The sequence below is a fragment of the Schistocerca piceifrons genome, chromosome 2 (assembly GCF_021461385.2).
Source record: "Schistocerca piceifrons isolate TAMUIC-IGC-003096 chromosome 2, iqSchPice1.1, whole genome shotgun sequence".
Taxonomy (NCBI): Eukaryota; Metazoa; Arthropoda; class Insecta; order Orthoptera; family Acrididae; genus Schistocerca; species Schistocerca piceifrons.
The window spans coordinates 33603794-33619978 of NC_060139.1; the positions used below are offsets into that span (position 1 = coordinate 33603794).

The window sequence follows — 16185 nt, forward strand, 5'->3', positions numbered from 1 at the left end:
TGTCCAATGGCCAGCTTCACACATCCGTCCACATCAAACCCACCAACAAGCAACAGTACCTCCGTTATGACAGCTGCCACCAATTCCACATCAAACGGTCCCTTCCCTACAGGTTAGGTCTTCGTGGCAAACGAATCTGCTCCAGTTCGGAATCCCTGAACCATTACACCAACAACCTGAAAACAGCTTTCGCATCCAGCAACTACCCTCCCGACCTGGTACAGAAGCAAATAACCATAGCCACTTCCTCATCCCTTCAAACCCAGAACCTCCCACAGAAGAACCCCAAAAGTGCCCCAGAACCTCCCACAGAAGAACCCCAAAAGTGCCCCACTTGCGACAGGATGCTTTCCGGGACTGGATCAGACTCTGAATGTGGCTCTCCAGCAGGGATACGACTTCCTCAAATCCTGCCCTGAAATGAGATCCATCCTTCATGAAATCCTCCCCACTCCACCAAGAGTGTCTTTCCGCCGTCCACCTAACCTTCGTAACCTGTTAGTTCATCCCTATGAAATCCCCAAACCACCTTCCCTACCCTCTGGCTCCTACCCTTGTAACCGCCCCCGATGTAAAACCTGTCCCATGCACCCTCCCACCACCACCTACTCCAGTCCTGTAACCCAGAAGGTGTACACGATCAAAGGCAGAGCCACGTGTGAAAGCACCCACATGATTTACTAACTGACCTGCCTACACTGTGAAGCTTTCTATGTGGGAATGACCATCAACAAACTGTCCATTCGCATGAATGGACACAGGCAGACAGTGTTTGTTGGTAATGAGGATCATCCTGTGGCTAAACATGCCTTGGTGCACGGCCAACATATCTTGGCACAGTGTTACACCGTCCGGGTTATCTGGATACTTCCCACTGACACCAACCTGTCAGAACTCTGGAGATGGGAACTTGCCCTTCAGTATATCCTCTCTTCTCGTTATCCGCCAGGCCTCAACCTCCGCTAATTTCAAGTTGCCGCCACTCATACCTCACCTGTCTTTCAACAACATCTTTGCCTCTTTGCTTTCGCCTCGACTGACATCTCTGCCCAAACTCTTTGCCTTTACAAATGTCTGCTTGTATCTGTGTATGTGCGGATGGATATGTGTGTGTGTGTGTGTGTGTGTGTGTGTGTGTGTGTGTGTGTGTGTGTGTGTGTGTGCGCGCGCGAGTGTATACCTGTCCTTTTTTCCCCCCTAAGGTAAGTCTTTCCGCTCCCGGGATTGGAATGACTCCTTAACCTCTCCCTTAAAACCCACATCCTTTAAAGATGGTGAGACTTGCCAAACAAAAGCACTGGCAGGTCGATAGACACACAAACAAACAAACAAACATACACACAAAATTCAAGCTTTCGCAACAAACTGTTGCCTCATCCTTCCCTCTTTCCTGATGAGGCAACAGTTTGTTGCGAAAGCTTGAATTTTGTGTGTATGTTTGTGTTTGTTTGTGTGTCTATCGACCTGCCAGTGCTTTTGTTTGGTAAGTCTCATCATCTTTGTTTTTAGATATATTTTTCCTACATGGAATGTTTCCCGGGAGCGTCACAGTGTAGGCAGGTCAGTTGGTAGATCACGTGGGTGCTTTCACACGTGGCTCTGCCTTTGATCGTGTACACCTTCCGGGTTACAGGACTGGAGTAGGTGGTGGTGGGAGGGTGCATGGGACAGGTTTTACACCGGGAGCGGTTACAAGGGTAGGAGCCAGAGGGTAGGGAAGGTGGTTTGGGGATTTCATAGGGATGAACTAAGAGGTTACGAAGGTTAGGTGGACGGCGGAAAGACACTCTTGGTGGAGTGGGGAGGATTTCATGAAGGATGGATCTCATTTAGGGCAGGATTTGAGGAAGTCGTATCCCTGCTGGAGAGCCACATTCAGAGTCTGATCCAGTCCCGGAAAGTATCCTGTCACAAGTGGGGCACTTTAGTGTTTCTTCTGTGGGAGGTTCTGGGTTTGAGAGGATGAGGAAGTGGCTCTGGTTATTTGCTTCTGTACCAGGTCGGGAGGGTAGTTGCGGGATGCGAAAGCTGTTGTCAGGTTGTGGGTGTAATGGTTCAGGGATTCCGGACTGGAGCAGATTCGTTTGCCACGACGACCTAGGCTGTAGGGAAGGGACCGTTTGATGTGGAATGGGTGGCAGCTGTCGTAATGGAGGTACTGTTGCTTGTTGGTGGGTTTGATGTGGACGGACGTGTGAAGCTGGCCATTGGACAGGTGGAGGTCAACGTCAAGGAAAGTGGCATGGGATTTGGAGTAGGACCAGGTGAATCTGATGGAACCAAATAAAACTTAATGGGGGTGTTGTGAGGGTGACATGAATATGTATATATATATATATATATATATATATATATATATATATATATATATACACACACACACAAAATTCAAGCTTTCGCAACAAACTGTTGCCTCATCAGGAAAGAGGGAAGGAGAGGGAAAGACGAAAGGGAGTGGGTTTTAAGGGAGAGGGTAAGGAGTCATTCCAATCCCGGGAGCGGAAAGACTTACCTTAGGGGGAAAAAAGGACGGGTATACACTCGCACACACACACACATATACATAGTATATGTGTGGATGGATATGTGTGTGTGTGTGCGAGTGTATACCTGTCCTTTTTTCCCCCTAAGGTAAGTCTTTCCGCTCCCGGGATTGGAATGACTCCTTACCCTCTCCCTTAAAACCCACTTCCTTTCGTCTTTCCCTCTCCTTCCCTCTTTCCTGATGAGGCAACAGTTTGTTGCGAAAGCTTGAATTTTGTGTGTATGTTTGTGTGTCTATCGACCTGCCAGCGCTTTCGTTCGGTAAGTCACCTCATCTTTTATATATATATATATATATATATATATATATATATATATATATATAAATTTTGTTAGATATGCTCTGCAGTTCAATTATATTATGACTGCTTGTCACTATGCCAGTTAAACACATGAGAAATAATGTACCAATTACTGAATATTACCAAACATACATGGTACGATAAACTTATCTTGAATATTATTCATGTCCACTTAAATTCAAGAGGTTTAAAGAACTGCAAAGTATATTATTGAAGGAAGTCGTGCAGTAAAAATTCAATGCTTAGGTTTCCAAATTTATTTACTCATTCTTTAGTGTCGGTTGTTTCACGTCCACCTACAGAAAGTATGTAAATATTTAGATTTACCCTACAACAGTTAATAGAAGTAATGCTTACCACTCCATACCAATACTTTCTTCTCAGAGGTGCGTGAAAAGTCAATAATGTCAACATCCATTTTAAGTATCAGTTCCTGTTTGATGGGACAAATTATTGTGTTCTAATAAGTGTTTCAAAGAGCAATACACACATATGGAGGGAGAGCATCTGGAATTCTATTTGCTACATATAATATAATTAAATTAGCACCTCATGTACACAAGTGTGAAAACATCCTAAACTGGTAACAGTTAATAAAATAGATTTGAAAAGCTAGACAATGACTTGACCTGTAGCTGACAGATGTACGGCATGTAAACATAAGTAACACATTAATAAACTTTATGTGAGTGGTTGTCTTTCTTCATTTTTATTTATTAGTTCCATCTTGAAATTCTTTATGGTAGCAAATAGTGACTGATTGGTGCAAATCTTCCCTCAGCAATTAAATTCAAGTGCAGTTATTCTAAAAAAAAAAAAATTTTATGTTGCTGCCCCTTACCTAGTGCCAAGCGCTCTTTTTCTTCATCTGTTATGTTGACATTAAGGTCAGTAGAATCATCATCAGGATACTCACTCAATGTATTGTCATTGCTCTCTTGATTTTCTGTAGTTTCTGAAAACAAGGTTTCACGTTCTTAAAATATATACATCTACAAACAAAGTGTTGACAATATAGATCGGAATACTGCCTACTTTTTTCAAGACAGGAATTTGTTCCTAATACAGCATCAGTACCAGGCGATGCATCACTTTCCTTTGTAATATCAAGTGCGCTTGTTTCCAAAGATTTTTCCAGTGTCTCTGTTGGTGGAACAAACCCAGGTTTTATCGTTCCAGTGACCTGTCTCCAGATGAAAACAAAAATTAGTTGGAAACAATATATGGTTGAAGAGAAGGTGTGCAAAATTATTTCTTACTTGTTCCCCAATCAATTCCGAGTAGCCCTGTAAATGAGAGTCAATTACTGTTGACATGAAACATGAAATACGATAAAGTCATGAAGAGGATCGACTGCTACTAGAAGATGTCAAGTCGCAGACAGGCACAACATAAAGACTGCGATAGATTTTAGCTTTCAGCCAAAAAGGAGTAGTAGTCCGAGCTTTTTAGTATTTATGGTCATGAAGAAATAAAAAGGTGAGCGTAATATTCAGTAATTATAGCTCATGAGCAAATCTGTCATCTAAATTGAGGAACATTGCAAATGTCCCCAATAAGGTCTTAGTTCCTCTGTGTTCTACATCTACATCTACATCTACATCTACATCTACATCTACATTTATACTCCGCAAGCCACCCAACGGTGTGTGGCGGAGGGCACTTTACGTGCCACTGTCATTACCTCCCTTTCCTGTTCCAGTCGCGTATGGTTCGCGGGAAGAACGACTGTCTGAAAGCCTCACCGCGTGCTCTAATCTCTCTAATTTTACATTCGTGATCTCCTCGGGAGGTATAAGTAGGGGGAAGCAATATATTCGATACCTCATCCAGAAACGCACCTTCTCGAAACCTGGCGAGCAAGCTACACCGCGATGCAGAGCGCCTCTCTTGCAGAGTCTGCCACTTGGGTGGAAAGCTAAAACGAGAAGCTCTGTTGAAAATCTAGTAGAGGCTGTCACAAGGCTGCCCGATAGGGCGTGGGTATTGATGGGTGCCCCACAACCCACTAGCAGGCAGGCACAGCTAATACAGCTACCCACCAGATGGTCCTACCACAGACATTAAGCGAATGCACAAACCATTTGGGCAATCCCTCCCGGAGGTATTCGGCTAGTGTAGGAGAATCATATAAGCTATACCCCAGCAGCCTTACTGCCTGCGCTTCATCTGCTTGCCCACTCCTGACCATCTGTTCCAGGGTTGCCCAGCTGCCCACCAACAGGTACATGAACTGGAACAGCCTAACCTACACTATCTGGTCAATTTTAGGGTGCCCTTGAAATGTACAAGCATACACAACACATAGGTAGCTAATAGGGCAGGTTAATACCAATGTCACGAATGTGAGGGACCTTTAATTCAATCAGAAAGACCCATATTTGGGTCCCATACACACTTAAATGAAGTACAACCGAAAGTCAGCAGTGGGTCAAGAGCGGATGGGAATATATGCCCTAGCAAGTAAGAAACAGAAAAATGTACACCTGGCATTAGTCAACCACAGGAATGTTCAAGGTAACATCCCTGAGTTACCTCCCATTTATTACAGCAAGTAACACACACACATGCATACGTGAAAATCTGCATATTAACATGAAAATTCCAGTAATGTCTATTACAATTTACTATAAACTGGATGACACAAATATTTAGAACGTGAGGTAAACACAAAGATCACTGCAAGCTTTTTGCAAAGGATTTCCAAACATTACTTGATCACATGGTTAGATAAATTATTTATGAGGGAAACCAATTGTATGGCAACAAGCAAGCCCAAAACTTTCAATTCACTGACCATACAAACAAGAATAGTCACCACATGCTTACTGAAGCATCACTGATTACTGGCGTTGAAGGAAAATACTTCCTTGAAGTAAAATATTTTTGGTTCAAAAGTGTGTCAGGAAATGATTACAACTTGCCTAGCCAGCCAGCATCAATGACTGAGCTCTTGCAAGAACAATATCAAGGACCCACAATATTTTAGACAAAGTGCTAAATTTGTTTGTGCAGTGAAAGATAATAGGCTAAATGATGGAAAGGAACCATATTTGTTAAATAATAATATTAGAAAATTACTACAAAAGCAGAGATAACTGCATAGCAGATTCAAATGAAACCAAAAGTCCTTACCGGCAAAGAAAAGCTGGAAAAGCCAAAGAAAAAATTAGAATGGCTGTTTGAGACATTTTTGATTAAGATTACAGTTTAATGCCCCTTTGACAGCCAAGTCACATTAAGCACAAGCTCAGATATGGGCATGGATGAAGAATGAAATTGGCTATGTCCTTTTTAAAGCAAATCAATTGTTACAACGGCAACAAAATGGAATGAGATAAAATAGAGGCCAAAGTACTACATTTTGCCTTCCGAAATTGCTTCACTGAAGAAGATAACAACATGGTTTCCATTTTTCATTATCAAATGGATAGGGCAATAAGAGATGTCGAAACCTATATTACTACATGGCTAACCGGAGCATGGCCTCCCAGTCCCGGCTGCAGGATGCCTATCTAATGGCTTCAGGGGGAACAAAAATTTGATTTTCAATATATAGTTTAATTATTGATCAAATTGTAAATGCTGGCATAATCTATTTATTAAGAGGTGCAACATTGTGTTAAGGTGTCACAGTAAGACATGTATTACAGTGAGAGACTGTGTATACGTCTTGAGGCAGAACAACTTTTAATTTTAAATCTTTTCTAAATTTTTTTCTCACTCACTTGTTAACATCTAGTATTTAACACAATAACTCATCTGTAACATAATCAGATGTTTAAAGCTGTTTTGTACAAGAGAGTTGGGTCCTTAACACTTTTGAAATGTGTGACATAGCTTCTACAGCAGGCAGATTTACTCTGAAAAGAAGACCCAGCTTTGTAAAGGTATCCCAACATTTGCTTTACTTCTGTTATCTACATAAAGGTATTTAGTGAAGCCTGTACTACCACAATAAAAATACAACTTGAAGCACCTGTAATTCTTATCGGCAGGAATGTTACTTGCTTTGCGGCATGCTGATTCTTCTTATTGCTTCACACAATGCCTCAGAAGGCCACACACAAAGCAAAGGGCCTCAGTAGTTGCCTGTGTTGTCAGCGTCACTTGATGAACAAATTTCTAGTTTCAAAAGCAATAACAGTAAGCTATTTGTTTTGTCACATATTTTCTGTAAGTGTACGTATTGTCTACTGTACACAAGGAAGCTAATTTTTAAGATATGTGCTATAGAAAAAGAAGGCATCTGTGATGATGCAGAGTCAGCAAGCCCTAATGATGAAGCTGCTGATGTTGATACTGCATCAGAGATCCCTCTGCCTCAACTTAGCAATCTGCCTGCTTTGACTGGGCAGTGGACAGATGACGTTCCACAGCTTCCAATTTTTGAAGAATCAAGTGGAATTCAAATTGACTAGTACACTCGCATGTTTGATCATTTTACCTACTTTTTTGATAAAGAACCGCTGAAGATGGTAAAATGAGAGACAAATCGCGTACTAGAACATATCTTGGCAAGCTAAATGCAACAGGGAACCTCAAGCCACATTTCGTTTGGCACAAGTCAAGTATTGTGAAACTCGGTGGACTGTAGAAGTTTTTGGTGTTGTTTTACAAATGTGCCTCATTAGAAAACCGAAAATGACCAAATACTGGTCGCAGGACAGTGTTTATCATGAGACCATTTTTTGCCAATTCTGCAAATTTTACATCTCATAGATAATGTGACTTTAATTTTTTTTAAATCAAGAAGTACACAATCCTATTCATCAGGTGTGACCCATCTTTGACATATTCGTGACAAAAAGCGAAAGTGCGTACGAAAAAAAGAGAAAATCTCACAGTAGATGAAGCAATCTGCCCTTTTCACAACAGACTTATTTCAAAGTCTACATGAAAATTAAGTGTGAGAAACATGGCATAAATTGTTTCACATTTTGAAACGAGAAATATATTCTGGTAGTCACGCAAATGCTAATAATAACATTCTGCAGAGTAAACAGACTGTGAGAAAGTTTCTATGGTAAAGGCCATACTCTTCACACGGGTCATTTTTACATTAGTACTGATCTACTCCCATCATTTATGGAGCAACAAAACCAGAGCAGTGATTACAGTAATGAAATATAGCTAAAGATCATGTAGCACAGAGACTGAAAAAAAAAATGAACTTTATTTTCATAGATGAGACCTTCTGCTATTTGTGAAGTGGTAAAACACTAGGGAAGTACTTATTTTGACAACAAAACATAAGATGACAGCAACTAACGTCAATGTCAAAACGAAGTTAGGAATCACAGAGAAGATGAAACCTAATTGTACTTTGAATTACAACAAAAACAAGGCAAGTGTCAACCCTTTTTTGAGAATGTCAATAAAGTGGTGGAATAAAGTTTCTTTTCACCTTTTCATAATGATAGTTGTAAATTCGTATGTTCTACATAAAAAGTCGAAGCCAACTAATAAACATCTTATTGAGTTCATTAGTGAATTGGTTAAAGGCTTTGGTGAACAAAGGTGGATTGGTTGACTCAACTTCCACTGAAAACAATTCACCTGTAAATAACTCAGTGTAAGACATTTTTCTAAATTGATTCCAGCTGCAGAAAAGTCAAAATAGCCTAAGAGGTGATGCAAAGTTTCTGCAGAAAGAAGCAAAGCAATATCTGACAAATTGGGAAGGAGAGATACCAGGTACTACTGCAAGAATGTGACGTAGGGCTTCATTTTCCAAAAAGCTTCAAAATTTTTCACACTAAACCAAATACAACTAAGTAATTTAAATAATGAAAACCACATTTTAAAACAATTTTATTTATAGTACCAACAGATTCTAATCTTATTTCCATCTGGGAAATTACAGACAAAACAACTGCTGTTGTTTCAAAAACAATACATTTTAATTTCAATATAAAGAATCTTATAGACATAATTTTATGTTTCTTTGGAGCATTTCATGGAAAAAATATACTTTTCAAATGCAATAAAGTGGTATAAATTATGTACAATAGGAATCGCTACACAAAAGTCAGAAAAATGGTGGGAAATGCACATTATCAGCCAGCTGAATAACACCATAGCTGTCCAGTCCTCAAAGTGTCAAAAGAATTGTGGGTTTGCTGGTTACAGCAAAATAGACACCTACACAACATGAAATTCCTGTTACTTTCCACAACATATATGCGAAACACAGTCTACCATAGTTCCCTCTACAGGAATGCAAAAGGGTTGGGAGTATGATTCTGAAACCATACCTTGGTTTGTGGAGAAGAGATTTAGATTATGTGCACAATATTTTGCTATGTACTAATCACAATCAGTTCTTATTTTGCTATGATTTAAAACACATAACATACTTCCATATTTGATTTTTGAAAGCCCACTGACTCCTATCCACGATTAGATTATTATTATTTTTTTTTTTTAATTCTTATATGGTTTTAACATTTTGTGAGTCTTTATGGAACTGAGTCAATGATATTGCGAAACGAGCATATCACCTTAAGATGTGCGAATCCATTACATTATTTCAGTAGAAATGGCGCATAATGCAATAACCAATGGTGGTAGAAGAAGTTGTATTAGCAAAACATTGTGCTCACTTTATTTAGAAATAATAAATGCAATCATCAGGCCTAAAATTTATCAAACAAAGGAAACTCCACATAGGAATATCAACAATGTAGGAAAATACAGACTGCCACTTACCACAGTGTGTGTGTGTGTGTGTGTGTGTGTGTGTGTGTGTGTGTTTCTCTTCTGCTGATGAAGGCTATGGCTGAATGCTTTGTGTAAGCGTCTTAATTGTACCTGTCTGCAACTTAATACATACATACATTAATCCTTGTTCCGTAGATCATGAATATGACATTTCGTAATGATGTGGAACGTGCCACTTTAACGTAAATTTTCTTTACACAAAATAACTACTTAAATTTTTTCAGTTACTACTTCATGTCTAAGAATTCATCTATTGAGTAGAAGGAGTTGTCATTCAGAAATTCTTTTAATTTGCTTTTAAATGTTGGTTGGCTATCTGTCAGACTTTTAATACTATTTGGCAAATGACCAAAGATTTTTGTGTCCACATAATTCACCCATGTCTGTGCAAACTTGCAGATGCAAATGCTTGACAAACAAATGCTTGGAATGTTTTGCTGGCAGTGTCATAGTCATACAATTAAATTATTTGCTAACATCTTAAAAATATTCAGTTTCTTTTATCTCTCCCATGTAAAAGTTCTCCGACTGAATGAATGAATGAATGAATGAAAGACTGTGAAAAGTGTTGAGAATGTCAAGGTAGAGAACATTATTATCAATCACCTAACTTTTATCTTAAAATGAAATCTCATATCTAAGTTCCAGATCGAATTTAATCTCCATGATATTAAAACTGGACCTTTATCAGAATTTGACTTAAATTTTAACTTATTCTGCACAGTAATTTTTCACTGTGGATTCACTGCACCACGAACTGACAAGCATTACAATTAACCAAAATACACACATCAAAAAAAGTTTTGCATCATCTCGGTTCCAAGAGTTCCAGAACCTGTACAAAAAATTGGAATAGAGATCAACACAAACATCATTTCCGCCCTTTATATTGCTCATGAAAACCACGCATTTCATGTTGTACAACCCTACAGCGAGACCTTCAGAGGTGGTGGTCCAGATTGCTGTACACACCGGTACCTCTAATACATAGTAGCAGGTCCTCTTGCATTGATGCATGCCTTTATTCATCGTGGCATACTATCCACAAGTTCATCAAGGCACTGTTGGTCTAGAGTGTCCCGTCTCTCAACAGCAATTCAGCTTAGATCCCTCAGAGTGTTTGGTGGGTCACATCGTCCATAAACAGCTGTTTTCAATTCATCCCACACATGTTCGATAGGGCTCATGTCTGGAGAACATGCTGGCCACTCTAGTCGAGTGATGTCACTATCCTAAAGAAAGTCATTCAAAAGATGTGCACGATGGGGGCACGAATTGTCATCCATGAAGATGAATTGTTCAGAAGATGGCAGTCACATATCATATAGCCATTACGGCGCCTTCCATGATCACCAGTGGCATACGTCGGCCCCACATAATGCCACCCCAAAACAGCAGGGAACCTCCACCTTGCTGCACTCGCTGGATAGTGTGTCTGAGGTGTTCAGCCTGACCAGGTTGCCTCCAAACAAGTCTCTGACAATTTTCTGGTTGAAGGCATATGCAACATTCATCGGTGAAGAAAACGTGATGCCAATCCTGTGCGGTCCATTTGGCATGCTGTTGGGCCCAATTGTACAGCGCTGCATGGTGTCATGTTTGCAAAGACGGACAATGCCATGGACGTCGGCAGTGAAGTAGTACATCATGTAGCCTACTGCACACAATTTGAGTCATAACACAACATCCTGTCGCTGCACGAAAAGCATTATTCAACATGGTGGCATTGCTGTCAAGGTTCCTCCGAGCCATAATCCATAGGTAGCGGTCATCCACTGGTGTAGCAGCCCTTGGATGGCCTCAGCGAGGCATTTCATCGACAGTTCCTGTCACTCTTTATCTCCTCCATGCCCGAACAACATCACTTTGGTTCACTCCGAGACGCCTGGACACTTCCCTTGTTGAGAGCCCTTCCTAGCATAAAGCAACAATGTGGATGGGATCGAATCGCAGCATTGACCGCCGTACCACGGCATTGACCGTCTAGGCATGGTTGACTACAGACAACACGAGCCATGTACCTCCCTCCTGGAGGAATGACTGGAACTGATCAGTAGTTGGACCCCCTCCATGTAATAAGTGCTGCTCATGCATGGTGGTTTGCATCTTTGGGTGGGTTTAGTGACATCTCTGAACATTCAAAGGGACTGTGTCTGTGATACAATGTCCACAGTCAACGTCTATCTTCAGGAGTTCTAGGAACTGGGGTGATGAAAAACTTTTTTTGATGTGTGTATTTGTATCAACTTCTTCTTCAACATTAAAAACACATGTTAATAATTGCAGTAACAAGCTGCACTCCAGTCTCTCCCAAATAAAGACATTATCGCAAAATGCCTTTTTTTTTTTTTTTACTGCCTAAACGGAGTTGAGATCGACACTGGGTCAGACTGTGAAATAGTCTGGATAAAGCTGTCAGACAAGGATTGACCATTGTATTAGGATGTTTTTATAGACCACCAGCATCCACAACAAACGTCGCAGAACGTTTCAGGGAAAGTCTTGAGTACATAGGACATAAATATCCAAATTATCCATTAGTTATAGGTGGAGGCTTTAATCATTGACTGAGAAAATTACACATGTATCACAGGGGGCAGAAGCAAAGATTCATGAGAAGTTATTCTAGGAGCACTCTCAACATACAACCTTGAGCAGTTTGTTAGAAAACCAACTCGAGATAGGAACATATTAGATATCTTGGCGACAAATTTTGAGGAAGTTAATCTAGAAAACGGTATTAGTGACCATAATGTCGTTGTGGCTTCTATGTCAGTGGAAGTTGCAAAAACACCAAAGAAACAGCATAGAGTTTTCTTGTTTGGGAAAGCAAATAAAAGTGTCATTAATGAATATCTTCATAGTCAGCTCCAAGCATTCAACGTGGGACACAAAGATATTGAGCATCTTTGGTCAGAATTTAAAGGTATTGTACACCAAGGTCTAAGAGAAGTATGTGCCTAGCAAAAATATAGGGGAGGGAAAGGACCCACCTTGGTACGACAAATTTATTAGGAAGTTGCTGAGAAAGCAGAGAATGTTGCACAGTTGTTTTAAACGTAGTCACTGCCCCACTGACAAACAGAAATTATGCGAAATGAAAGCAGCTGTCAGAAGGGCAATGAGAGATTCTTTTAACAAATTTGAAAGCAACATTTTATCTGCAGATTCTAAAAATAACCCCAAAAAATTTTGGTCATACATAAAATCTATGAACACTACAAATAATTCAATACCTTCTATTGCTGACAGTACGGGTAATATAACTGATGATGATAAACAGAAGGCCAAAATTATAAACCTAGTTTTCAAAAACTCGTTTACGGTAGAGGACTGCAGCACCATTCCCACTTTCAATCATCGAACAAACACAAGGATGGCTGACATAGCGTTTAGTGTATTTGGGACTGTAAAACAGTTAAGATCCTTAGACGCCAGAAAGGCATCTGGTCAGGCCGGTATCCCCGTAAGATTTTATGTTGACTATGCTACAAATATAGCACCATTCTTATCCATCATGTATCCGAGATCATTGGAACAGCAGAAAGTTCCCCAGAACTGAAAGAAGGCCCAGGTCATAGCAATCTATAAAAAGTGTAGAAAACTGCATGCACATATGTATGTTGTTGTTGTGGTCTTCAGTCCTGAGACTGGTTTGATGCAGCTCTCCATGCTACTCTATCCTGTGCAAGCTTCTTCCTCTCCCAGTACCTACTGCAACCTGCATCCTTCTATATCTGTTTAGTGTATTCATCTCTTGGTCTTCCTCTACGATTTTTACCCTCCACAGTGCCCTCCAATACCAAACTGATGATCCCTTGATGCCTCAGAACATGTCCTACCAACCGATCCCTCTTTCTAGTCAAGTTGTGCCACAAACTTCTCTTCTCCCCAATCCTATTCAATATCTCCTCATTAGTTATATGATCTACCCATCTAATCTTCAGCATTCTTCTGTAGCACCACATTTCGAAAGCTTCTATTCTCTTCTTGTCCAAACTATTTATCATCCATGTTTCACTTCCATACATGGCTACACTCCATACAAATACTTTCAGAAACGACTTCCTGACATTTAAATCTATACTCGATGTCAACAAATTTCTCTTCTTCAGAAACGCTTTCCTTGCCATTGCCAGTCTACATTTTATATCCTCTCTACTTTGACCATCATCAGTTATTTTGGTCCCCAAATAGCAAAACTCCTTTACCACTTTAAGTGTCTCATTTCCTAATCTAATTCCCTCGGCATCACCCGACTTAATTCTACTACATTCCATTATCCTCGTTTTGCTTTTGTTGATGTTCATCTTATATCCTCCTTTCAAGACACTATCCATTCCGTTCAACTGCTCTTCTAAGTCCTTTGCTGTCTCTGACAGAATTACAATGTCATCGGCGAACCTCAAAGTTTTTATTTCTTCTCCATGGATTTTAATACCTACTCCGAATTTTTCTTTTGTTACCTTCACTGCTTGCTCAATATACACATTGAAGAACATCGGGGAGATGCTACAACCCTGTCTCACTCCCTTCCCAACCACTGCTTCCCTTTCATGACCCTCGACTCTTATAACTGCCATTTGGTTTCTGTACAAATTGTAAACAACCTTTCGCTCCCTATATTTTACCCCTGCCACCTTCAGAATATGAAATAGTATTCCAGTCAACATTGTCAAAAGCTTTCTTTAAGTCTACAAATGCTAGAAACTTAGGTTTGCCTTTCCTTAATCTAGCTTCTAAGATAAATCGTGGGGTCAGTATTGCCTCACGTGTTCCAATATTTCTACGGAATCCAAACTGATCTTCCCCAAGGTTGGCTACTACCAGTTTTTCCATTCGTCTGTAAAGAATTCGAGTTAGCATTTTGCATCTGTGACCTATTAAACTGATTGTTCGGTAATTTTCACATCTGTCAACACCTGCTTTCTTTGGGATTGGAATTATTATATTCTTCTTGAAGTCTGAGCGTATTTTGCCTGTCTCGTACATCTTGCTCTCCAGATGGTAGAGTTTTGTCAGGACTGGCTCTCCCAAGACTGTCAGTAGTTCTGATGGAATGTTGTCTACTCCCGAGGCCTTGTTTTGACTTAGGTCTTTCAGTGCTCTGTCAAACTCTTCACGCAGTATTGTATCTCCCATTTCATCTTCATCTACATCCTCTTCCATTTCCATAATATTGTCCTCAAGTACATCGCCCTTGTATAGACCCTCTATATACTCCTTCCATCTTTCTGCTTTCCCTTCTTTGCTTAGAACTGGGTTTCCATCTGAGCTCTTGATATTCATACAAGTGGTTCTCTTTTCTCCAAAGGTCTCTTTAATTTTTCTGTAGGCACTATTTATCTTACCCCTAGTGAGATAAGCCTCTACATCCTTACATTTGTCCTCTAGCCATCCCTGCTTAGCCATTTTGCACTTCCTGTCAATCTCATTTTTCAGACGTTTGTATTCCTTTTTGCCTGCTTCATTTACTGCATTTTTATATTTTCTCCTTTCATCAATTAAATTCAATATTTCTTCTGTTACCCAAGGATTTCTACTAGCCCTCTTCTTTTTACCTCTACTTAATCCTCTGCTGCCTTCACTACTTCATCCCTCAAAGCTACCCATTCTTCTTCTACTGTATTTCTTTCCCCCATTCCTGTCATTTGTTCCCTTACGGTCTCCCTGAAACTCTGTACAACCTCTGGTTTAGTCAGTTTATCCAGGTCCCATCTCCTTAAATTCCCACCTTTTTGCAGTTTCAATCTACAGTTCATAACCAATAGATTGTGGTCAGAGTCCACATCTGCCCCTGGAAATGTCTTACAATTTAAAAACTGGTTCCTAAATATAATGTATCTGAAACCTGTCAGTATCTCCAGGCTTCTTCCATGAATACAACCTTCTTTTATGATTCTTGAACCGAGTTGTGCTCTGTGCAAAATTCCGCCAGGTGGCTTCCTCTTTCATTTCTTAGCCCCAATCCATATTCACCTACTATGTTTCCTTCTCTCCCTTTTCCTACTACGAATTCCAGTCACCCATGACTATTAAATTTTCTTCTCCCTTCACTATCTGAATAATTTCTTTTATTTCATCATACATTTCTTCAATTTCTTCGTCATTTGCAGAGCTAGGTGGCATATAAACTTGTACTACTGTAGTAGGCGTGGAATTCGTGTCTATCTTGGCCACGATAAGGCGTTCACTATGCTGTTTGTAGTAGTTTACCCGCACTCCTATTTTTTTATTCATTATTAACCCTACTCCTGCATTACCCCTATTTGATTTTGTATTTATAACCCTGTATTCACCTGACCAAAAGTCTTGTTCCTCCTGCCACCGAACTTCACTGATTCCTACTATATCTAACTTTAACTTATCCATTTCCCTTTTTAAACTTTCTAACCTACCTGCTCGATTAAGGGATCTGACATTCCACGCTCCAATCCATAGAACGCCAGTTTTATTTCTCCTGATAACGACGTCGTCCTGAGTAGTCCCCGTCCGAAGATCCGAATGGGGGACTATTTTATCTCCGGAATATTTTACCCAAGAGGACACCATCATCATTTAACCATACAGTAAAGCTTCATGCCCTTGGGAAAAATTATGGCTATAGTTTCCCAGA

At 40.1% G+C, this 16185-nt stretch overlaps 1 protein-coding gene across 4 annotated transcripts in view; it reads right to left on the reverse strand.

Annotated features, from left to right (window-relative positions):
• LOC124776391 (protein CLEC16A homolog) overlaps positions 1-16185 on the reverse strand; it is a 256003-nt gene that overhangs the window by 198192 nt on the left and 41626 nt on the right. For all 4 annotated transcript variants that reach the window (XR_007015616.1, XM_047251363.1, XM_047251362.1 and 1 more), the window contains exons 8-9: positions 3882-4029; positions 3688-3801 (exon numbers count right to left, since the gene is read on the reverse strand). Coding sequence is in view for 3 of the 4 variants with exons in the window: in XM_047251363.1 (XP_047107319.1) it covers positions 3688-3801; positions 3882-4029 (262 nt within the window). In the remaining variant the exon portion in view is untranslated. The remainder of the gene's footprint in view (positions 1-3687; positions 3802-3881; positions 4030-16185) is intronic.